The 26,180-nt window shown below is 40.4% G+C and overlaps 1 protein-coding gene across 2 annotated transcripts; it reads right to left on the reverse strand.

Annotated features, from left to right (window-relative positions):
* Positions 1-2,918: 2,918 nt before the first annotated feature.
* Positions 2,919-25,158, reverse strand: CEP78 (centrosomal protein 78). 2 transcript variants are annotated; one of them, XM_083576802.1, is made up of 16 exons: positions 24,933-25,158; positions 23,660-23,942; positions 22,934-23,112; positions 22,777-22,849; positions 21,522-21,625; positions 20,497-20,671; positions 19,470-19,583; positions 17,878-17,942; positions 16,345-16,450; positions 13,944-14,079; positions 13,085-13,130; positions 12,657-12,797; positions 10,116-10,193; positions 9,517-9,683; positions 7,659-7,812; positions 2,919-3,902 (listed from the first exon to the last, which is right to left on the reverse strand). In XM_083576802.1, the coding sequence occupies exons 2-16, from the start codon at positions 23,910-23,912 to the stop codon at positions 3,405-3,407; spliced, it is 2,289 nt and encodes a 762-aa protein (XP_083432928.1). In that variant the 5' UTR covers positions 23,913-23,942; positions 24,933-25,158; the 3' UTR covers positions 2,919-3,404. The 2 variants fall into 2 exon arrangements, with proteins under 2 accessions (XP_083432928.1, XP_083432929.1); XM_083576803.1 differs by having other exon boundaries at positions 24,794-25,155.
* Positions 25,159-26,180: the final 1,022 nt, after the last annotated feature.

Consider the following 26,180-nt stretch of genomic DNA (forward strand, 5'->3'; position numbering starts at 1 on the left):
CACGGGGTCTCTGCCATGGGAGCATATTCACCCAGTGCTTTTCAAACTGCACTGGCTCCCGGTAGAGTACAGGGTCAGATTTAAGGTGCTGCTTTTGACCTTTAAAGCCCTTCACGGCCTAGGACCCTCATACCTACGGGACCGCCTCTCCTGGTATGCCCCACGGAGAGCCTCAAGGTCCTTAAATAGCAACACCCTAGTGGTCCCGGGCCCTAAGGAAGTTAGATTGGCTTCAACCAGAGCCAGGGCCTTTTCAACTCCGGCTCTGGCCTGGTGGAACTCTCTGCCTCATGAGACCAGGGCCCTGCAGGATCTGATTTCTTTCCGCGGGGCCTGTAAGACGGAGTTGTTCCGCCTGGCCTTTGGCTTGGAGCCAATTTGATTCCCTCCCTCTCTTTCTTTTTTCCTTTCCTTCTCCTCCTACGATGAGGCTATATTTTAATATTTTAATGTTGTATTTTAATTTTGTTTTTAAGTTGTAATCATTCAACTTGTTTTTATTATTGCTTGTAAGCCGCTCTGAGCCCGGCCTTGGCTGGGGAGGGCGGGGTATAAATAAAAAATTATTATTATTATTATTATTATTATTATTATTATTAATGGATAGTGGAATACACTGTTTGAATTTTCGAGTGGTCACTGGGGTGCATTTAAAACAGGAATGTGGCACCTAGGGCCCTCTAGACAGATTTTCCTAAACTACTGTAACTATTTATTTTGTGAAATGTATATACCACTGATTGTAATGGAGGGGAGAAACCTCAAAGCGGTGGCAGGAGTTGCATTCCATCAGCATTTGGAAGAACAGAATTTCCTAACCAGCCAGAGAAGTATTGTTAAGGGTTTCCAATACCAGTATGGATTATTCATAGTTAACTAGCCTTTGTCTTGAGGCTATACCAGGACTTGACAAGAGAGTGTTAATAGTAGTGTGTTGCTGTCATGGAACTAAGCAGTTAGTCAACTGCTTCTTCATCTTGAGAATGTTCTGATGAAAAGGCACTTATTTGAAGAAAAGAGAGCAGACCTTGCTCCACCGCAGAGGTGGTGGTAATGCAGGTGACTTGTGTAAGAGAAGGTGCAGTTTTGAGAAAAGCATAGTTTTGCAGTGCAGTGAGCTAAGGCACTATTTACACTGTGCCTCTACCTGCGCTCAACTTTTATATTTTATTATAAGCCACCCTTGATAATCATCCAAAGGAAACCAAATCCAAAAAATACTGTCGCCCTGGAACTTCTCAATGCTCAACATGCAACACAATTGTCCTTTGAAGTAGCTGTTGCAATGGCAACTCTAGCAGCCAACTGTGTTACAGTAGATTCCATTCAGTGATCCAGTATGGTATAGTGGTTAGAATATTGGACTCAGACTAAGCATATCTGTGTCCAAATTCTTGCTCAACCATGAAGATCAGTGAGTGACCTTAGGCCAGCCTCTGCCTCTGCCTAATGTACTGGAGAGGGAAGTGGGAGGGCCTGTAAGTACTCCAGGTTGAAATGAGTGGGATGCTATAAGCACTTTCTACTGAAATTGGGCTCAAAACTCTACCAGAATGGAGAGTACTAAAATGGGCTTTGAGAGGTGGTTTGAATGAATTTTTAAAATGTCTTAATATTTATCCTTCCTTGAATTCCAAAGGTCCCATATTCAATTCTACGTTCAAGTAGGGATGTGAAAGAGCTGGAGAGAAAAATGGAGTAATGTCCCAACACAGAATAAGTTGGCTTCCTAGGTTCACCCTATGTTAGCAAGCCAATTTATCAAGCATTGATTGCACTAGAAAATGGGTAGGAAATAGGGATGCAATTTACTTTTTCAGTGTAATATTGGGAAACTGGAAAGAAACTCCTTTATTAATTCAGGTTAAGGTTCAATTTATCAAAAAGACAAATGGTGAAATCCTACCCCCCACCCCCACCCCAAAAGCAATGTGGTGTGGAGGTGAAGCAACTGATGTTGAGTAGATGCGAATTGTGCGCACAGCACATTCCACAGATTATGAAATGGACAAACTGACGTCATATGAAAGGGCAAATACTCTCCTAAGTTTAAGCAGGAAGCAGCCAACAAGTTCATGATATTACTGCATGAGACCAAGAAACCAATGCCTTCAGTAGCTTGCCGTAGAACTGTAAACAACTGTGAAATTGTCCAACCAGCCAACCTAATACTTATATCATCAAAAGTGAACAGAAGTTGTAAAATGACAAATTTAAATTATGGACACTGATAAGCTATGGAACAAATAGAGGTCAGAGTATTGATGTAAAGCTTTTGCCATGTCAAACACAAAAGCACTCAAAAGTAGAACATTAACCACCATGCATGGGGTTCTTTTAAAAGCCACAAAGCAACTACAGCAAAAAGACATTTTAATTTCTATGCTTCTTAAAACAAGTTGAAACAATTTTTGTAATAAAATATTAACACTCAAAACTAAGTGTTAATCAAACTGCTTTGTTTGCTAGGAGTTAACAGTACCATGTACCGTAAATCTAGGTTTAAGAATGATGAAAGTCTACTGCTGTTTTGGCTTAGTAAAAGTAATTGTTCCATGGAAAACAATTAGCTTTGTTTATAGTCAATTCAGGTTTAATAATTAAAATAAAATTAGTTTTAAACTGGTATGAGAGCAAACTGTTCACTGTAGGCTGAAATCTGGTATACCTTTCATGCCTATTGCTATAACTGAGGCCTGGTTCACACATGCATATCGTATAGGCTTTTATCCAGCATAGCACTAGGTCTTTCATTCCATCAGTACAAGAATTTCTGCCTGTGCAATGGAATGTTCCTCCCTCTCTTCCCCTGCATAGCCCCTAAATCAGTTTGGATGCAGTTTGAACAAGATTCAGTCATCAAATATCTTTTTATATTTTATAATATCCACATTTAGTTAAAATGAAAAGCAAAAACCTTTGAAATACTTTTTTTAATCAATAAAGCTCCTTTAAAGACAAGTTACACTTGCGTAAAAAAGGGAGAGGGTAATATTAAAAAAAGCCACAGCCACTTAAATTTTTGTATTTGATTCCTAATATTGGTATTCCGTATGTGAATAGTCTATACAAAATCAGACATTAAAACTTGTTAACAAAATATTTTTTAGACAAACTAAAAAAAATTAAAAATCATTTTATTCACACAGCATTTTGTTATTTAAAAATTTGTGTTAGAATTATGCACAAGAATTATTGGAATCACATGGGATCCTTTATAAAACAATATAAAAAGTAAAACACACAATCCTTTTGGATACTGCCAGCAAGTATTCTTGCTAAGATTTACACTGCAAGAAGATAGGCATGACATAGACGCACAAAGTGCTGCATAAAGTTTTTGAAGCATGCATTTATCTCCAAGACCCGTGAAGTGAACTCCCCAATAGGAATGTTTTGGTTTTTTAAATACCTCCCATAGAATGGATGCTTTCTTGTATTTCAGAATCAGAACCTACTGTGTCATTTCTAGAAAGATCTGTTTGATGTACACTTTGATCTCCAGCAACAAAGCTTGCAATATAGGGAAGTCTTTTTGAGGAAACTTTATCATTTTCACTAGAAAGATTGCTGAATTTGCTACTATACACATTTGCACTGGGATCAGAGACTGAATGCCAACTAGCAACTCGTTGCCTTACAGAGGACCCTCTTGCTTCCAGTTCCACAGGTTGGCTGCTCTTCTCAGAAGATGCTGCCTGGCTGATTTTTGATGCATTTTCTTCCATTCTCCAACTTTCAACTTTACCTTCGAAGTCTTGCCATAAACTTTTCTTGGGCTGCCCAATGCCCTGAAGTTCTTGTCCTTCTGTTGTAGCAGCTAGGACATTATTCGCAATTTGAAATGGAGCTAAATCAGTCTGGAAGGAGATGGGATCAGGAATAACAGCTGAACCAGCATTCTAGGGAGGGAAAGAAAAGAAAATCAAAATGAACATCAACTGAATATCTGCAGCAATTTTCTAACTACACTGTTATCTTTACAGTCAGAGGGAGAATTGCTTCTCTCCCACCCCAATATAAAACATCATCAATGTGCTCAGAGTTGGCTACCACTTTCTCTGCACTGGGAAAAAGGGAGATAGCTGGAAAGTATGAAATAAGCAAGTCTCACCAAACTTATTATCATATTAGCCAACAAAACCTTCTTCCCACAGAATAGAAAAGGAGGGAAAACGAGCAACGAGTTAAACAGACGATGAAGGGGTCTTTACATTGTCGTCCATAAATCTTTCCCTGGCTTTCATGGCCTTCATCACAAAAACCGCTACCACATGGGTAATGCGTGGGTTTGCATCAGCTAACAAAAATTTTACTCTATCTTCAGGACTGGTTATAGAATTGGGTATAATTTGCAGCAATGCGTCTCTAAAGCCGGAGTAAATGGGGCAATAGAGGAGGTAATGTGTAAGATCCTCTTTAATTTTCATAAGGCAAGGACATAAACGGTGTTCTACTGGGGTTTTTGTGTATCTACCGGTCAAATAAGCAGTTGGCAATGTTTGGAACCGTGCCATAGTAAAAGCTCTCCGAAGGGTGGGATCAATGATCTCCACCAAGTAGTTGGCACAGATTTTGACTGCTTTTACTCAAGGGAACCAGTAGGAAAACCCAGAGTTTTTTATCTTAGTGGAGTCCAAAAAGGCGTCTTTTTCAAAGATCCATTCCCGAACTTTATCAGGGCTCCACAATTTGAGAGTATTAAACTCAGGTAGGTTGTATCTAGATAAAATGTCTAGTAGATTTTTATGCCAAGTGGTATTATTTTGTAATGATACAAAGGCTTGTTTAGCCAATAAGGTGTTCGGGGCATCTATGAGGTTGGTGAAAAAACGCAGGAATCTTAAGTGGGCCCTGGCAGACACAGAGGGTAATCCTACTTCCACTCTTAGGAAAGCTGCCGGAGTGCTCTGAGGGAGGCCTAGAATTCTTCTGAGATAAAAATTTTGGAAGATTTCAAGCCGTTCTAGCAGCTTCTGATTCCATCCCCAGAGTTCTACTCCGTATAACATCTGGGGAATCACTTTTCCAACAAAAGTTTTTAGTGCCCGGGTCACCAGTTGCCCTCCCCTCGAATAAAAAAAGCTGAGCAGAGCACCAATTGTCCTACGTGCTAGAAGGGCTACAGTCTTGAAGTGGGCAAGCCAGCTAGATGTAGCTTGGAAAGTGATACCAAGATATTTAAAGAGAAGACATTGTTCAATTTTGTGTTCATCTAAAGACCATCTGAATGTGTGGTGAGCTCTAGTAAATACCACAATTTTTGTTTTATCATAATTTATCTTTAGAGAGTTTTGGGAACAATAAGCTACGAGCCCCTCCAGCATGCTATGTAGGCCCCTTTGAGTGAGTGCCATGACCGCCATGTCATCAGCATATAGCAGTATATTCAGGTGTTTGCCTTCCAGGGCAGGAGCTGATGACTTATACTTTGCCATATGTTGAACAATGTCGTTTATATATAAATTAAAGAGGAACGGCGCTAACAAACAGCCCTGTTTAACCCCTTTCCCCAGTGGCAGTGGGTCAGTATAGTTGCCTGACATCCCAGTTCTAATTTTAACTGTGATGTCTGTATGTAACTCTCTAAGTATTTTGAAAAGTCGTCTATCTATATCTGTGTCATATAGTTTTTGCCATAATTAGTCCCTACAGATTGAGTCAAAAGCGGATGTAAGATCTACAAAAGCCACAAAAAGTTTGCTCTTATGTGTCTTTGTATACTTATCTATCATTGTCTGTAATACCAAACAATGGCCTATTGTACTATGGCCCTTTCTAAACCCTGCCTGTTCTGGATTAAGCAAGTTAGAGTGGTCAGCCCAGTCAACCAATTTATTTAACAGGTGGCGAGTATAAAGTTTATACACAATGTCCAGGAGACTTATGGGACGATAGTTTGAGGGGTCTTGGGGGTCGCCCTTCTTATAGATGGGGGCTACCAGGCTCAGTTTCCAATTTTCTGGGATTTTGCATGTATCATTTATTACCGTAAAAAGTTGGGCCAAAAACGCAGCCCACCACTGGGCATTTAGTTTAAGCACCTCAGGAGGAATCATATCTTCACCGGGAGCTTTGCCAATCTTTAGTGTTTTAATTAGCAATTCATTCTAATACGTCTTTTTATGGTCTATTCCCATCTGTAACCATTTTGACAGCATATGCTGTCATCAGTCACAAAGATGACTGCTCCATAATGTTCAACACTTGAGCAGTATGCAACAAGGCAACAAGAAGAATCCACCAACAGCATACGAATCAATATGGCTTACTTGACCAAACAATCCCTCCCCCCTCACAAATGCAAACAAACCTCACTGCAGACAACTACAGACAACCAACCACGTTTTGCCCTGCAATCCCTCTCAACACCAAGAAAATGTAATAAGCAAATAGACAGCGAACCTACCCAGTTAAATGCTGACAAAAAACCCCACATGCACACTATATAAAAGAACATAAGATTCACCACCCCATCACCCCCTTCTTCCCCAACCTTATACTGTATACAGCACTAATGTCTCATATCAAACGTAACTGATTTGTAGAAAAGACATCACAATCCGAAAAAGACAATGCATGTAAACCAAATACTTTAATAAAAAGTATTTTTTTAAAAAAATACATAAAAGAATGCATAAAAGAATGATACTTGACTGTTTGGTATGTCTGGCCAAATAATTTAAGACTGACTGAGAGGATCTTCTTACCACCATAATTCAGGTATTGCCAGGATGATGAGGACATGTATTAATATTATTATTTCATACCCACTGTTCACCATAGGAACCAAGATACAGCAATTCAATATTCAATATTAAGAACAGCTTAAAACAAATTACAGACGCAAGAATTGAGTGGGTCCTCAAAATACTTATCAAAGGCCAGGGTAAAGAAATCAATATAGAGGATCTCCCTGGCTACTCCCTCAGCTATAGAAATCTCTCCACATACCAATGATCAAGTATCATTAGGAAACACTCTCATGTCTTAATAGTTAGTTCACTTGGCTTTCAGGCAGAATCCTAGGAAACTTGAATTTTCACCATTAACAGAGCAATCCAAAGCCTCACTCAGTCTGCCCCAGGCATAAAGAAGAAGAGTTTGGACTTGATATCCGCCTTTCACTCCTTTTTTCTCCATACAATTTTTTTCTCCATACAAATGTTGGAGCAGCAGTGCTGGAGAGGTCAGCCCTGCAGAGCTGCCTGCAGCCACAACCAAGAGGCCTGTGGGGGCAGACTTACTCTCCACCAATTAAGAACTCTGAAGTATCTTATGGCTTCTGGGACACTTCTAAGGAACCATAAATTGCACTCTTAACTGTATTTGGTAACAGCTTATATTTCATTTGCACAGGGAGGTGGTTTCTTTTCTAAAAATGCTGTCTAAAATCCTTGGACTTCAATTTGTAGGCCTTACAACCAAGGGTTTCATTAGGGTATCGCCAATAAAAAGGCAGCTATTCCAAGAATCTGAATGGAGAATAAAACAGTGCTTGAACCACAGTTTCCTGGAAGTGAAGACACACAACAGCATAAGAAGAGAGAAGTCATGAAAGAAAAATTTGTAGGTAAAGCAAAAGGGGGAGGATTTGAACAACAACACACCAGATGAATTTTGAACAGGCAGTATTTTTCACTTGTCACCATACTTACTTTGAAATTCTCCATGTGTTCTTGTCTTTCTTCTTCAAATGACTTCTCCCTTTCTGTTACTGCTGGTTTAGCTACAGTAGAAGTCATTTGAGGATGGGCAAATAAACCAAAATCTGATTGATCTATACCAGCCATTGCTGCAAGCTGTCCAAGTCTGCATGATAAAATACATATTAAAATTTATATACCATTTGATGGTAAGAAAACATTTAAGCAGTTTACAAAAATCTAAAATAAAACAATTGTTAGTAAAATCATACGCTAATACAGCAGCTCACAGCATAAGTATAGAGAAGAAACTATTTTTAGATCATTTTTATACACTTTTGCTCTCCAAGAATGAGTAGGTCAGGCGTTTGGGGGCAATGGGAATTTGGAGAGTGTGTCATGGGTGGCACACAAAATGGCTGCTGTTGGGTGGCATTCCCCCATACTAGGAAAAGTATACGATGTGGCCGCTCCACACACAGTCCAAGAACTGTTGTTGCTAGCTTAGAGGTTGCTCCTTTTCACCATATGTGCAGCATCAACTAGCTGGCTGACTGCCAGGGAGGCAGGCTCAGTCAGGGGACGGGGGAAGCAATGTGTGAGAGAGAGCATGTGTGGAGTGGCAACGTCATATTTTTTTCCTAGTACAGGGGAATGCTCTTTGTTGGAGCATCTGTGGGTGTGTATACACACACACACACACACACGCATGCAGAGAAAATCAGTATTGTGTGATCTGTAGAATCAGGACCAGCATAATGTAATTGACTTCCCGCGGTCTGGTGGGAGTGAGAAGGACAGCAATGAATTTACACATAATTTGGTGGTATGCCACACTAGCAGTAGTTCCATTAAAAAAAATGATGGGAAGGGGAGGAAAATAAAATCAGGAGGAAGAAAAGAAGCTGTACATGTGCATAGCAAAGAAAGGCAGCTAAATGAAATCAATTCCTCTGCCCTTTCTTCAGCACTGAAAAGTTAAAGGAAGAGGGGATGTCCTTTCTCGGGCATTTAAGCAAAGAGAAGAGGTTGAATGGTTTTCAGTTCGTAACAGTGTAGTTTGCAAAAGACTTAGCACCTGACCTTTCATGCTCCTTTATTCTTCCACACACCAAGCTCTTTAAAAGGGTGGGGGAGAGACTCTCTTTACACATACACACTGACCACACAGATCTCCCCCTCTATACCCAAATGCCTTGTAAAGGCCCACTCAGGGGGGTGGTCAGACTGACCATGAAGCAATCAGGGACATCATCCTCATTGCTTCTCTTTGCCATCCAACTCACACTGAAAGAAAATGCCCCCCAGGACACGGAAAACCCTGTTGCTGCCTTCACAATTCACAGATCCACATGCAAGCTAGGAAGCATCTGGAGAAACCATCTTTGTAGCTTTTCCCTCCTCACTCCATGCTGAAATGAAATGCCCTTCTGGGCATTCAAAGTAATGGCCACCACCCTACTTTTCCTTTCCATGCCACCTTTATCTCACAATGCATAAGCCAGTAACATTCCAGCTTTCCCCATAGCATCTTCAGGATTCCCTCCAAAGAGGGTGGTTCCCCCCCCCTTTTGTAACCAATTGGAGTAGAAGTGGGTGGGGCCTTCCAACTCTAGGAAGTGTTCTATATGGAAGGTCATGGGCCTCATCTTCAATAAAATTAATATAGGTCAGGTGACCTGAAGAACAGAAAGAAAAGCCTTCACAAGTGCCATGGTGCCTGCTGATACTGGGTTGGCGACCCCAGGATTAGGCAAACTTTTGAACAGTGAGGATCTCAGAAGATGAACCATTGATGGTTTTGAACTATAACAAACTAATCTATTAGAATGGATAATTCCAAGGGTAACTCAAAAGAACACACTCTTACCCTGCGTCTTTTAGAAGATCTAAAAAAGCATGAAACTTTTGGAAAGAATTCTCAATGCTGCCCAAAACTCCTTCATCTTCAAGAATTGTGCTGGCTACTGACTGTGCATGGAGGACCTCTGACAAAGAGCAGTTTAGATTCCGTAAGCGGGTGTTTTCTAGTTCCAGCTAGAAGAAATCATGAAACATAATTTAATTAATACTAAATTAAGTACCTGGCAACTTGGGGAAACATACCTGCTGCTTCCATATTTCGTGTGTGGCCCTTAGTGCAGAATAGGTTGCTGTTATTTTCCCATAACCACCACTCCAACAATATTATATACACTCATTTAAACAAAAGCTATATTATCAGGTAAGAGTTTAAAAGCCCTGAACAGAAAAGAAATTATATCACACTGAGTGTTGATGTCCTTATGGCTTTAAAGCTGACAAATTGTGTATGCTCTATTGAACTCTGTTTGAAAAGCCTCTAAAACCTAAAATCCTGGAAAATTCAATTTTCTACTTATGTGAGAAAAAAGGCTAAAACAATATTTAAAGCAGGAGAAGTTAGTGTCTCTTTTTTAAAAAAGTGCTAAGAAAGAAAGTGAGTTCTACCTCCATTATCCGTTCTTCAGCAGTTGCCCTCTCTCTTCGTTCTTCTTTTAATCTTAATTGACATTTTTCATAATCCATCTGTCAGAAGGAAGATCATGGTTTCTTAAGGGTACTATAGCTGAAAATTAGATTCTTTGGGATTTATGCTTTAGAATTTTGGAATTTCCAAAATTTTCTGGGTTACCTCTGCTCTGAAAATCAGGGGCTTTAACCTCAAAAGACAAAACCATATTAAAATAGGTTACTGCTGTGTCTGTATACATCCCATACATAGGTAAAGTTTAGATACATGGATCGAGCAGATCAGTTGCATTACCCTCACTCTGATCAAAATAATTATTATATGGATGTAAATAAAGTTAAACTAAGCATCATTAAGCTTTTAACTACAGTAGTTAACTTTTAATTCCAGTGGCTCTTGTTTGAAACAACATTTAAGTTGGAAGAGAAAAAGGTTACTAACACATCACTTTGGAAAGAAACTACAGCAAACAGCTGTAAAGGGAACACAAGCAGTTAAAGGTCTAACTTCTCTCCCCCAACACACACAGTACTCACCAATGAATCTATGGGAATATTTTACCCTTAGACTACTATACTAGATAACATTGTCAGAATTCTAGGATACAGTCTTTGCGTCAGAGGCAGAGCAAGGAATGAAACACACCATGTCCTACACAGAATCTCTCAGGAGAGGCCATAGTTAAGTGGTAGAAAGCATGTAAAGGTTCAATCTGCAGCACACAGTTATAGAAAGCCCCCATCTGGTGCAGCACCAATATTGGCTGGGGGAGCCACTGCTTTTCTACGTCTCTGATCTGGATACGTACCAATTTGAGGTGTTTGTAACTCATTTTGGGCATTCAATACGTATTGGGGGTGCTACTGGTATACCACTCCCTTCTGCTCAGCAGCCTCCCTACCTGAGCTGATTGAGCTATTCTCAGAGACAGTGTGGAAGACTTCCAGGGCTTCTGGTGTATCTCACCATTCATGCCAGGGCTGCCTTGTGAGGCAGGTCAGGACTTCACAGCTGTCATGACAACCATGGGCATGTCATTGGTTCAACACAGAAACCTGGAATACTTGAGATTTGGTTTGCTCAGCAGGGCAGAAAGATAAGCGTTCTAAAAGTGAGGAAATTGATATTAATTCCCTTGTCGCAATTAGGTCACTTTTCGGTTGAACTTCAGGCTATCAGTGACTTTACCTGTCTGTGGAGTGAAATAGTCCAAGACTAATTGATTACTGAGGGCTCTGGGGGATTTTCCAGCTGGTATGGTTGGCACTCCTGTTGAAGTTCTACTCTCAGGTAGGTGACACAATCACTCCCAAGCACCCTCTTCCACTCAGCTGAGCCTGTGTGGCTCCTTGCTATACACCTGAACTGAGGTTAATGAAGATGGCTGCAGTGAAGGTGGAGAAAAACATGCTGAGTCTGATCAAACCCATCAGGCCTCCTCTGTCATGATGCAAGCGAGGAAATGGGTCCTTCTCCTCCACCACTGCATCCATCTTGTAGTGTCCTGTAGAGCTTTTCTGGGTGCTGTGGGGCCTTTTGAAATCTGGCTTTCAGGAGATACAGTAGACCCCTCAGTAGCATGCTGTGACATCTGAGGATCACGTAGATGGCATCTATCATGACTTGGTTGCCACAATTAATGCCATATCATTTGCGGAGGTGCCTGGAGCACTGTTATTGCTACTTGAATATGTAGACCAAGGTACCTGATCAATTCTGGCTTATTATAAATGTAGCAGGGAGGGGATGTTCATCTGAGTCTAGGAGATCACAGGATGGCACAATTCCAGCTTCTTTAAAAGATTATGTAATTTGACCAGCTCCTGATATGATTTGACCAGCTCCTAGTTTGCACAAGTATGACATTAACTGCAATGGGCAAGTGGTTAATATTCCTTTCTGGGGCAAGGTAATGAAAAGGGTGCTTAGTTACTCTTGGACAAATATACAGATCCAATTCAGTTTCAGGTCTCCTTTGAAGACACAAACTGCCTTGGCTGCTCTATAGGGTGGCCTTTGTCAAGAGAAAGATAGTAGGATTAACTAGTATTGGCAGGAGGGTTAAATATAGTTTTTGTAAACAAATGTAAGACAGGTGGGGGCATGGATCTCATAGAAATATATTATAAATTACATATTGTCTAACCCAAAAAAACTTAATTCTGGGCAGACAAGGTGCTATTATTTTTTTGCCATTGTTGCCCTTAGTAAATAAGACAAGTTTCCCCCCCAAAAGTTGCTTATCTAGTTGCTTTTGTTGCTACAACTCCCAAAGCAAACTGAGGTACCAACTACACATATGGTTACCTTGCCTGCATTCATCTGGATCACAGCCTATATTTGCAATTCATTTCTGTATTTATAAAAAATTTAAAGACCTCTACATCTAGCAGCCTTCTAGAAAAATTAAGTTATATGGGGTCATTTGCGGACTATTTCTATGTGCCTAGTCCCACGCACAAAGGCTAATCACTGAATTTCATTTATCTTTCATAAAATCTAAAAGACAGAAACTGTACCTGTAACTGATGGTACTGTTTTAACTTTATTTCTGGTGACTTTGTGGCATCAGTTTCACATATAACATCCTCTGCAGCACCATCTGTCTCCGTTTCAGATGAAGACGCACTTTCCACAGTTACTTTCACTGGAATGCCAGCCTGCATGCACATACAGTAGACACAGTATACAATTAGATTTAATTATGTTAATGGTCTCATTTTACAAGTGGATTATATAATATTAGTGATCATCTGATAGATATCTTTTATTTTGCCTCTTCTACAAGTCCAGGTCACTCTGTACTTGTTACTGAATTTAAGTCATAAACTTCCCTAAGGAATAATCTTTACAATCGGACATTGTCAAAAATAAGCTGTCCTTCCCAAAGCCAGTGATAATACTCTCTTGTTTGTTTCCTAGAAATGAGGAGAAATTATAATGTTACCTGGATTTGCAATGGAATTTCATGAGTACTCTTCCTAGATGCAGCCCTAAACACAAATTAAATGTTTTAAGAAGTGGGGAGGGGGAGTCTGATGTTTGCAGCATGACTTCACAGATTTAAGCAAAGCTTATTTCAGCCTGAGATCAAGTCCTCATATCAGTATTCCCAACCAAAGCCTTCACTTTCCCTCCACCCAAAATATTGTTAATGTACAACAGCAAGCTGCTGACAGTAAGTAATTCATAGTAGACTGTGAATGGGGTCAGTGGAATCTCTCTCCCTAATTCACTTGCGTTCCATGTTTATTTGCAGAATCAGACATTCCTATTTAGATGAGTTCAACCACCACAGCAAAAACTATGCACGTCTTTCTCCAATCTCTCTTGAACTGATACAAATATACTAGCTGTCTTCACAAGAACATGGTATATTGGGAGCATTACTTGATTTTCACCTACATTTTCTACATGGGCACAAGCCCTGTATGGCATACATGTACAGCAACTAGCCACAAGGTGGATTCATGTGTCATCAAAGTAGTCACTACAATATCAAGAGTTATTTCTATCCCAGACACAAGCCAAGCTTTTCAAAAGAGAGTGGTGCTTGTAGGGGTCCCTAAAGAAGTTGTTAAGCTGCAGGGCATTCAGATGTTGAGCTACTGAGTACAACACAGATGCTGATGTCACTTATTTCTTTAAAAACTATTTATAGCACTGTACGTTTACCTATCTATAACACAATTTGAACTCAGTGAAAATATATATACCAGGGCTACCTAAGAATATACTAGCCTCTTCCACGTTACCTTAATCCACAAAGCATATGGCATTTTTTCACTGCCTTCAATAAATATTACCTGTGCTGTTTTGCACGTTCAGCAGTACGCCAAGGCAGGAAGCCACGTGCTCCGGGAGGCAAGGGCTTTGGAACATAGCTGTCTTGATCACACAGCACTGTCTTACTAGGACTTAAGGGCTTTTTTGATGCAAACCCTGTATCATAGCAAGCAAGAGAAAGAAGAACGATTGATCCAGATAACATGGGGGGGGGGGAGATACAGAATTTTAAAAAATTAGGAGACAAGAAGTAGATGAAATGGGTTTCTGCTGTCAATCCAACATCAATCATCTAAGATTTTACTGAGAAATTGTTTTTATTCCATAAGTCCCAGGTTATATTCCACAGTTGGAAAGTACTTGGGAAAATGCTGATTAAAAGTCAACAAATAATTCTACCATCACATAGGTTCATAAAACTTTATAGGACTTACTGGTAACTTGCTTTCACAGGGCTAATGAGGACTAATGTGCAACAACAGGGAATCCTTATGTGATTCCCTATTGTTGCACATTAGTCCTCATTAGACCTGTGAAAGTGTACGGTTTTAAAAATTAAAAGAAAAATTAAAAAGTTATGACAGAGGAACTTAGGTTAGGTAGAGCAAGCTATATAGCAAGCCCATCAAGGCCACCATCTCTCAGAATAACCAATCTCACAGGGTTGTTGTAAGTGTTGTAAGAAATAGGAAGAATCATGGCTGCTGCCTTGAGATTATTGCAGGAAAAGCAATATAAATGGAAATGATTCAAGGCTTAATATATATATATATATTGTTGTGATTTATATTTCAGTCACTAGAGCATGCTGTTGATGAAATTCCAGATTTTATATATAAACATTGTTTTAACATAATTTTTCTTTTTATAGTCAGATGCTAGATTCAGGCTAAGTCTCACCATGTTGAACAAGACTCATGAGTAAATGTACTTAATATTCCATTACACAGTCCAATCATATCCATTTTCTTCCATGGGGAAGAAAAGTGCCCCGCTTGGTGGAGATACCATCCATGGCAAATGGCAATCTTGTAGCACAATCCTATGCATGTTCATTCCCAGGTAACTACACAGAACTGCAGCCTTGGTGTCCAGAAAGTTCATAGATATTAGCTTGTATGCTTACCTCTGTGTCTCCAGATTACTGAAGCAGAAGTAGGAAAATAGCCAGATACATAAATTAATCAAGATAATACATTTTAGATACCTTTCAATTTAAGTAGTCATAAAAATGCCTTGGCTGGCTTGCTCAGAAGTTGTTATAAGTTTAAGGTTTTTCATGCCAACTAGGAAGCTCATATTTGAAGCATATATAACAAACTCCAATTACTAGAAAAGCCTTAAAACAAACCTTTTTGTTTAATGAAACATCACTCAGGACATTAAATTTACTGCATGAGGTCAGCACAGACCTCACTTAAAATTAGAATGTTGGGCTTCAGGTGATTCAATTTCCCTCCACATATTTCAAATCAAGCCTGGATTGTGAATGGATTTAAAATGGAAGGCAGTATGTATTAAGGAAGCGATGTGGGTTGTGTGCATGGATGGATAGATACCTAAGCACATGAACACAGCAAATTGAAGCCTGAAATTTCTGACTACATTTAATCCTAAACGTAGGGCATGTCTCAGAACTCTGTATACTATCTATCCTAGTTAAGTGTACTAGCAGCCATCCATATTTCCATTCACTACCCCTGCCTTAGCAAGTGGTCCATGACCCTTTGTTAATGGTGACAATGAGCTACTGCCTTAAGCTTTAGCTTGGAAGCAGTGGGGAATTGTCTCTTGAAGTTTCACTGAGGTTGAGAGGATTGTATGTAAAGAAGGGGAAGATCCCAGTCCCCCTTCCCTGGCTAGCTTCAAGGTAGAGAGAAATGTTGGGTGGTTTGGCAGCAAGAGGCAGAAGCACTTTGAATGGCTAGGCTAGTATGTTTTAAATAGTTCTACTTTGAAAATGAGAAGCACTTAAAAAATGAAAAATGGAATCAATGATTTTGTTTACTGGTTGTTGGTTCGTTTTTGAAGCTTTCATTCTTCAAGCGAAAATAATTTTCAGCCTTGCCAACTGGCTGGAATCAATTGAATAAATTGATGTATGACTAGCTCAGCCAGGAGATAACCATGGTTTAGTAACCTAGATACACCCCAATTTAAATTCCTGGAAGTACTCTTATTCCAAGATCCTGATTGTTCTGCATTTTTTGTTCACTAGTAACTAAAAATGTGTTGGAATATCTTTTTTAGTTTATTAGGCAGTTTCTTAAGTTTCTTTCTTATCATTTGTTTTACTGTTTCATTTTTTTACAGTCTTGCTTCTAAACAAATATGACCATCTATATATACAAGCTGTATCAACTCATTGACATATCAGTTAATTTTTATTTTATATCAACTTGCACAAAGCAATATACTTACCAATACGAATAGTAGCTTTTCCTTTTCTGCCATTTCCTAAGACAACTGTTCTTTTTTTAGGTTTATTTTTAAGGTCTTTTGAGGGTGGAGATGGAAGCCACTTATACTGAAGGAAAAGAAAAAGAGTGTATAATTTGATTTAGTAGTAACTACGTCAAGATGAACATCCTTACTTAAATTGATACCAGATACTGGGGAATAAAGGAGAAACATAAGAATTTTAAATGTATTTAAAAATTAATCTATCACTTGCATACTTCCTGGGCTCATTGAGCACGCCATTCCCAGGACTATGAGGTGGTAGTGATGGCAACTGCAAAGAAATCTTTCTTCTCTGCCACAACATCAAAAGAATTGCATGCAGCTGAGCTTTTTCAGGAAGTTCACCAGACTGAGTCACCAGAAACTGCTTGCTCTGATGGTTTTGCCTGATGCATCATTGATAAACTAACTCAAATTCAGTCTGGCTTGGATGCTGTAGTTCATATGTAGTCTACAGCCACCCATTGCTGTTGCTTGGATTGACATAAGATCATTCTTAAGGATGTTGACAGGGTGCTTGGGATTTTGAAAACCACCACATTAAAATAGCAACATCGCATGCCTTGGCTAGCACAGATCTATCATGGAGAGCTTAGCAAATTTCTGAACAAGACTGGTAATATTTCTTTAAAGGCCAGAATTTCAAATTGGCAGTGGTCCAATCATTCTTTTAAAAATCTACACCAAATAAAGAAGTTTAGCCAGTTTTCAACCAGCACCAAATCTTTCTCTTTGGTGGAATGATTATGGTATTTGTGCAAGAAGAATTCCTCAAGGTATTGTTGAATGATACACCTCTCAACCCTTTTCAGTCCAGTATCAGCAAGAGACCAGCAGCCCTGGTAGGGGATCCCTTTCCTGAAGGTCAACAAAGACATCACCTCCCTACTGATCTTACTGGGCCTCTCAGCAGTTTTTGACTGTGTAGATTGCACCATTCTTTACACGGTTTAGAACATCTGGTGGTGGTGATTCTCCAGTAGTTCTTCTGTTTTGTCTAATTCAACACTTCCAGTCACTTATCTTCATTGGAATTCGTGTTTGCATTTCTACAGAGTTTTATATATTATTTACTATGTATCTATGAAACCACTGAGTGAGGTCATTCAGTGCTTTGGGACCAGGTGTCATCAGTATTGTCCCAGTCTTCAAGCAGTGTCTGCAAACTGGATGAATTCAAGCAAAACACGAGGCAATGCGAATAGGAAATTCTCAGGAACAGGAGAAAAATTATTTGCTTGAGATAAAAGGAAGTGTCTCCCTGTCTGACCAAATTAAAAACCTGCTTTGAGCACATTGAAGAAGCAACCTAATGCTAGTCTGAATTTTAAAAACATGCTCTGCCATTTTATAACTCAAAAGTGTTTTTTTTCCAAGAGCTCCATTGTCCAAAATGTAATGAGCAGAGAAATGACTGGCACAATTATTTGGTATTTTGTGGATTATTTCATTATACTAGTAACTACAAACAAACTCTGTTACAGAATATACCTCCATGTTACTTCCATTTGCATTCATCAGAACTTTTTCAATTATTGTCTTCATTAAAGCATGATCTACAAAAAAAGATTAACAAAAACATTTTCATTATATGCTATTTTTTTTAGCACCCACTATAATCCATTCAGCCTCTCCTCTGCCCTCATTTCTACTACTAGAGTGGCTAAAAGAACTACCTATATATAAAGTCTCCATGGCTCAGCCCCATATCTATCAAAGAGCCAAGTCAAAGGACCTAAATATATTCCCAGAGTTATCTAAATGCTAGTGCAGAAAGAGGGACCAGGAATTTACTGTCTCCATGATTGTCTAACCAGAGCTTCGAGGTTTTGAGTTATTAAGTTATGAAGACACTAAGGTTATTAAGTGGAAAGAGGGGGAGACTATTAAACGGCTATTTTTTTCTTTTACATCACAAGAGATACAGGCATGTGCTTCCGTATGGTGAATCTGTCGAACAGTAGTGTCCTGCAGTAAATAAAAAAGAACCACGCAGACTCAAAGATCCACAGTAAAAGGAAAACTTTACTGTGGCAAAAATTCTGTTCCATGCAATGTACAAGCAGAGTAAAAGAGAGCAAAGAGAGAGAGCAAAGAGATAAGGCAGCTCGCTGAGCCCAGAAATTTATCTCTCCTGGCTCCACGTGACTCTGAGTTAGTCAAAACAATATGAACTTTCCAGAGTCTTCCAGCACTTTCTAGTTTCTGCCCTCAAAGGCCTTATTCATGACAGAATCTACTGCTGGCGAACCATGGATATATAACCAACCCACACAGTAGGTTTGAGTCACTCTTACAAGCTCAGTAATCATGGCCCTTGGTGTTAGAAGGCAGATGCCTGAAGCCTTTTAAGCTTACTGTACTGAAGACTGGGTAAATCTGGGAGCTTTAGGCTGATGCAGTTTTGACGTGCAGCCCCTAGAACAGGGAAGCCAGTGTGGTAACTTCTAAATGCTGTTAGACTACAATCCCTATCTTGTCTGACCATGACATGACAAGTAGGGCTGATGGCACATCTGGATGTCACCACATTGGATACTGCTGCCCTAGAGTGTGTATGTTCCCATCACTGGTACCAATCAATGTACTTTAGTCACTTTCTTCTACACAACCAAAAGGTTTCCATTTCCTCCCAACGCACCTCAGTTAGTCACTTCCTTACACATGTCTCTTTGCTAGTACATGGCAGCCAGCAACAGAGATGTATAAGGAAAGAACATGAGCACCTGCCTATTAGTATTCATGTTGGGGAGAGAGAAGGTATTAAAGAGTACTTTATGGCTCAATTTTGTGGGAAGGGGTCAACAGTGGAGGCAACAAAGAGCGCTCTCTAGCATTTGTCCAATTCAAAATATGACCCTGTCAAAAGGCAGAATTCTAGACAGAATCCTACAATACCTGCACATTTGTAAATCTGGTTTTGCCCCACAAGAAGCAGCTCTCTCTATAAAGAGTGCCCTGAATATCCTCATTCTCAAGGCGGTGGGGAACATTAATGTCACATTGTTTTTAAGTGCATTATACTTTTCAAATTCTAACATACATTTTTATACTCCTGGATGGTGCAACCAAAAGAAACATACCTATTAATGGATTTTTCCTGATGTCTAGAACCACAATTGTTTTGTTGGTCTCAAATATATCCAAAAGTGATCTAGCTCCCTCATTGGTAATTCCGCACTGCTGCAAATCAAGTGCTAGAATATTAAAGAAGAATATTATTAATTGGCATGATCTAGAAGTATTTAAACACAGACACAGCAGAATGTTTAGACAGACCCTGCTCTAACTTCAACGTGAAGTTGCCAAATTCTGGAAGAAAAAGAAGTATTATGTTATTTCAACAAATTCTGTGTGATTTTACACACACTTTGCCCACTAAATTATTTGCCCATCACTCAGTCAGTTTCATGTTAACTGGTCTCATACATAATCAAGTACATACACTGTTATTTGCATTACTGTCCACACATAGCAAGATTCATCTGGTCATGCCTACTTACCAAATTTTTCCGTGTATAAGACTAGGTTTTTCCCCTAAAAAATAATGTCAAAAATTAGGGGGCGTCTTATACACAGATACATCTCCCCCCATTTTCTTAAATCAGAGTCCCCAGAAGTAGGGGGCGTCTTATAGATGGAAAAATACGGTAATTGAGATTATTCAGTGTTACTTCTGAGGAGCAAGTGCTCCTGATAGTGGAGCAACAGCCGTTATTCTTCATGCTGCTGAAGGCCCTCCCCAAACCTAGTCCCTAACTGATAAAGCTCATGGAAATAAAGTTGAGGGAGGGGGTGGAAAGCTAAGAAAGGGACAAGAAAGCAATCATGTTGGGCCAAATTATTTAAATGCAGAGCCTACATTTGGCTTAACAGAAGGCTTAACAGAAATTCTTTAAAATAGTTTGTACTTAAGAATGGTTCTAAACCTTATTTATAGGACCATATTAGAGCTACAATTTAGCTCACAGAAAAGGACAGGGAACGTGACATTCCTCTCCCCATAGTAAGAAACAGACCTTGTAAAATATGCAGTAGTTTACTCCATGTAAAGGTGTTGTATCCTACACAAGCATGCTGTTTACAACTATATCTATAATTAGCACCTACCTTTTAACCATAGGTCTTCTCCAAGGCATTCAGCTAAAACAGTAGCACCTCGGTCACCAATAAGTGAGTTGCAGTTGAGAGTAATGCGCCTTAAGCCAGCCATGCAGTCCAAATCAGGTCTCCTATAGCGCAGGCTCTCAGCCCAAGCTTCACTGTGTCTTTTCAGTGCCTGGTGCTTTCAAAGACAAAACCACCAAAATGCAAATAGTTGCTGAAAATGCCAGCTAGAATACAAAAACTGAATGACCATTATATTGTTGAAGGTATAATGAGAGCTAAAGCTAAAGTTAAAGTAATATTAAAACACACTTGAGAATAAGTTACATTTCAAACTGATTCTTTACTATGTGAAGACAAACAGAATGCTGTATGCCTGTCAAAACTGAATGGCTTGTCTTACTGTGAACTTCAGGAAAACTGGATGCTGTGTTAGAAGTTAGTATACTAGGGCTTCAGAAGTAGTCCTTAGGGACAGGCAATTTTCATCACAACCAGAAACATATGCTTAAAGATCATGGATTTGTGTTATAGAAGACTCAGGGTGCAATTCTAAATATCCTAAACTAGGGAGTAAGGCCTGCACTCCAAATCTCACTAAGCACCACTGAATTCAATACAACTTACCTTTCAGTAGACATGGCTAGAATGGTTAGAATGACATTATAAATCCCTTAAAACTGAGTGGAATTTACTTCCAAGTAAAAATCCTGAGGATTATGCACATCCACAAACATCCCTTTAAAAGCTGACATAATTTGAAGTCAACTTTTCAATTAAAAAACAAAAGCCTTTCACGTGTGGAAAATGTTTTTAACATGCCACAGAGCATAAAATTAGGTTAAACGGGACATTTCAAACTTTAAAAAGTCATCCTACAGATGAGTTGATACATGGACTTAGCAGACGAGACAGCAGATAGTGCCAAGGCTGTCTGCTTAATATGCAGGTATAGTTAGCATTTGATTCACATATAAATTACAGACAGGAATAGCAACATTTACATCAAATTTCAAAAGTGGTTTTACCTTTAAAATGTTGGCCATGTGTTGGGTTCCTCGCCATGTCAAACTGCACCCTGTAAAATCTATAGTTTTGATGCAAGCTGAATTCTTCACACTCTGACAAATCACTGGAAATAGAGAGAGATGACACTACTTAAGTATAGAAGGTTGCTATCTTGTACAGCTTCAAGCTCCTTTTAATCACCAGTACATTCTCACTTCATTGATCAGCAATGTTGTGCTGCTATGTGCTTGCAACAAGGGTGGCAACTCTAGAGTGGCAACTGCTGTACTAAACAGTCTACTTTCCCAAAGCTTTTGTAAAAGAAAGAAAAAATCTAAGTACGTCCCTTAATTTCAGTGTCATTTGTGTATTCATACATCCTATCACATAGTAAATTGTGGAAAAACACTATTGTACAAGTGTTTTGGTTAATGTAGTGCCAAGTTGTGTTTGTGTGTGTTTGCACGTCATGTAATACAAGCCAACAAGTCACCAGTTCCTCATGCAGTATGTCATTTTTCACTCCTCTGATTGAAGCTCTTGTCAGTCTCACTGCTGAACAACACTACCTAGTATCAGTGGTATATTTCCAGAGAATACAAATTTGAACAGTTATGGCATGTTGGGACTTCCTTGCCTGGCCCACAACCTCGCATCCTTGCCCCTCCCACAGCAATGCAGTTAGCCTCAATAGAATCTTTCAGGGCAATAGGAAGGTTTCTTTTCAAGCCTAAGGGGTGAGAGGTAGCCTATGTGTGTACAGACTTTTCCCCACAATGTGTAAATGGCTAAGGGTTTGGGAGTGGGCAGAAGGGTCGCATCAGTGGGGAGGGGCAGCAAGGGCTTCCCTGCACTCTCTCTCATGCAAAGGGAGAACGCCTGAGAAAGGCTATACTCTTCTTTGTATTTCAGGTGCAGTTGCTCCTCTTTACAACTCAATGCACCTGAAGCAGCTACCTAAGTTGTCATACAGAAAAATAGATAAATCATGGCCACCAAGGCAGCCATGGATTTCCAAGATACCATCAAATTAACTTCTTCTATGAACTTCCGACAAAAGAAAGCCAAGATGTAATCAGAATGCCATTATTTTATTTCAAATGTGGGAAATGTTTTTAACATACCAAAGAACATAAAACAAGGTTAAACAGGACATTTTAAATTAAAATGTACTAACTACAGCAGTATTATGAATGTGTGAAACAAGATGTATTTTTACAAATGACACTGTGTCGCATATTAAGTCTAGTTTTCTTCAGAAAATTCAGAACTTACTTTCCAAACCTCCATCACCAATTGGTGAGTCTGCTAAAGACAGTCTCTCTAGAGATGATGTGTTAGCCAACCCCTTCAAAATAAAGAATATTAGTAATTTTAATATGGGCACAGAAGTATTTCCATGAAAATATTTATTGCAATTGAGCAGTCTTACTTTTGTCAGTAATATTAAGTCTTTTTCCCTCAAAAGCAGTCCCTGTAGTTCCAAATTTACTAGAGCACTTGATCTCATCAGACAACTTTTAATAGCTTTACATAGTTGAGCAGTAAAGTCTTTGGATCGAATTGCTGGAATTCTCCTTCTTACAATATATGTTCCCTGCTTTTCAACACCTAGAAAACAAAAAAAGCTAATAAAATCATCAGAACAAACACCACTTAAGCATTTACATAGGCCATTCATGAGTAATTGATTGATTGATTGATTGATTGATTCTGCCTACCATGCCATTTTAGCTATATAAGCAGATGCAAATTCCTTTGTATTAATGACACCATGGCCAAAGGCAACTTAAACATAATGCAAGTCACATGCATAACTCTCCCTCTTCTATTGGAACCTGAAGAAACAAATACTAAGGAGTATGAATGGGGGAGGAATGGACCATTAAATGGAAAAAAATGGACAGAAAGGGGGGGGGACGACAACCCAAAATACACAATTCTTATAATCCCAATTTTTCTTTTTCTTTTTTTTTTTTAAAAGGTAACTGCAGGGATGAGAAACTTGCAGTATTTCTGCTTTTGTCTGACTCTAACTCCCATCATCCGTGACCACTGACCATGCTGAATGGAGCTGATCAGAGTAGCATTTAGCACAAGAACACAACTTTATGAGAGAAAGAGCGGTCATACGGTTAACAATTTAACTGGTCACTACCTGAGTCTCTGTGTCCCTGATGATGAAAGCTTCTTATGGCAATAGAAGTCAAAGTTTTGTTGTGCCTGATAGCATCCAAGAGAGGTACCCAATCAGGAGGTTTGATGCGATCTGCATTTATATCGAGAACACCAAGAAGCCTTCTAGCTTTTACAGATTGTAGAGGGACACAGCCCTGAACTGAACAAAGGTGCTCATAATGAGAGTAAAAATCCAAGCTGCACTGTCTTCTTACTTTGACTGAGTCAATCATTTTTAGTCATGTATTGGGTGGCAACTGAAACTAAGAAGAGAAAACAAAAGATAATGTGAAGTTATTTCAACAGCTACAAACAATGTTTGGCATATGCTTTCCTGAATTCACCAGAACTATGGCTCTGTCCAAAGACTTTTCCTTCAAGTGATGCTTTGAAGACGGCACAGGACTTCTGTGTACCCTTCCTGCAGAAGTGAACAACTTCACTAGGAGAGATACTGTGCTTATTTGAAGATGAAATCTTTTGTGGATGCAAGAGATTAAAGCTGGTGTGAAGCTCACAGAGTTAAGGAGGGTTCAATGTTCAAATAAATGCAGTCGCCTGGTTCACCTCCTCCCTGCACTGAGAAGAGCAGGAAGGACCCGACAAGCCTGAGGTCTCTCTCTTTAGATAGTCCATGGGGAATATTGCCATGCCCTTTATTCCTGAACTACTGAATATTCAAACCGCTATACAGATAAGGACGAACATAAGAAGACCCTGATGGATCAGGGCATAGACACCATGGCTAGTAGCCATGGGCTGGGGGGGGGGCACCTGCCTCCCCAGTAAAATAATAGAAATATGTAACAAACTGACCAATCCCGTCGGTTCTTGCCCCCCCCCCGTAAGTTCTGGCTACGCCCTTGCTAGTAGCTATTGACAGCTTCCTAGTCCAATAAAATACAATTATCACCACCCAGGTACTCCAGCTATCGGGGAGAAACCATCCTGAGGAAGAGCGCCATGGAACCCCTTGACCCTCCCTGATCCAGGCGCTGCTCTGAGCCTCGCGGCGTCTCCGGGAGCAGCGCCTCGTAAAACCGTCGTGGAAACGAGTCAGCCAAGAAGCTCGACTCGTTTCCCTGTTTGGCTTGGATGAATAACGCCGCCTCACTTGATGCCGGATTCATATTCCGACCAGCTTTCCCTGCGACCTTCGCGGAGAGCGCGAGGCTGGCCAGAAGCCGCCACAGTGTTCGGGTCCCGGCGGCTTCTTCAGAGGTTCTCGACGGGGCCGCTTCCCTGCCTCTTACCTCGCGTTCACACTCCGCGGCGCCCGCCTTCTTCCCCTCTCTCAGCTCCGCGTCTCCCCGCGCTGCCCGAAGGCACAAAATGGCCCTGCTCGCGCCCGGTAGCCGAGGAACCCGCTTGGTGTTTGCGGGAGTCGCCCTGGAAACCAGCCGCTCTCGCGGAAACTTCGCGGGCCGCCGACGGAGTACGGGGAGCCGCGAGGGTCATTTCCATCGGCGTTTGAAACTTGACCCTCGCGGCTCCCTGTACTTGGTCGGCGGCCCGCGAAGCGCCCGCGAGACCGTCTGGTTTCCATGGCAACAGCGGCCGCGGGGCTCAAAAGCGACGGCGAGCCAATAGGGACATCGGGATGCAGCCCGAGAAGCGGCAAAAGACAAGAAGCTGAAAGGAGTCGCGCACGCTCCGCTAGGCCGCCTTCTCATGTCTAAGACAAGACCCTCCCCGTCCCGGAAGTTATCTGCCTTTCCCAGCAAAACACTAGAAAAATGTACAGTGATACCTCGGGTTACAGACGCTTCAGGTTACAGACTCCGCTAACCCAGAAATAGTGCTTCAGGTTAAGAACTTTGCTTCAGGATAAGAACAGAAATCGTGCTCCAGCGGCACGGCAGCAGCAGGAGGCCCCATTAGCTAAAGTGGTGCTTCAGGTTAAGAACAGTTTCAGGTTAAGAACGGACCTCCGGAACGAATTAAGTACTTAACCCGAGGTACCACTGTTTTGGGGGGAGGGGTGACACACTACTAATTTCAATACCATACCTGGACAGTCAGTATTTATTTGAAGATTTGTAGGACACGACTAAACAACAACAACAACAAACAGGTAAACTTAGCCCATATGATATGACTGTATATTTCTATCACGTTTTCATTGGGGTTGGGGGGCACCTGGCATCAGAGAATTTGGATTTAAAGAATGAGAGTATAGCAGTAACACACGACATTCACCCGTGAATTATGGGAGCAAGTGACAGAATCAAGGCAATTACGCAGGTAATATTCATGCCTTAAATATTAGCACTTCTGACCCTATTCGGGCGTTCACTGTATTCGCCTGCAAGCAACCGCAAAATGGGCCTCGCTGCAAAGCCCCAGCGCCTGGCCTGTCGTTTTTATTCCGTGTATCGCCTGCTGCCATGAATTTGATGGCCAAGTTCTGTAATGCAAGGAGCCTTCTCTGCTCTTGGAGGTTCCCTGCAAAACCTAAAGCCCTGAATGTGCGGCAGGTGACCTCGGACCACTCGCCTATA

The sequence above is a fragment of the Podarcis filfolensis genome, assembly GCF_964270895.1.
Source record: "Podarcis filfolensis genome assembly, chromosome: 11".
NCBI classification, from domain to species: domain Eukaryota; kingdom Metazoa; phylum Chordata; class Lepidosauria; order Squamata; family Lacertidae; genus Podarcis; species Podarcis filfolensis.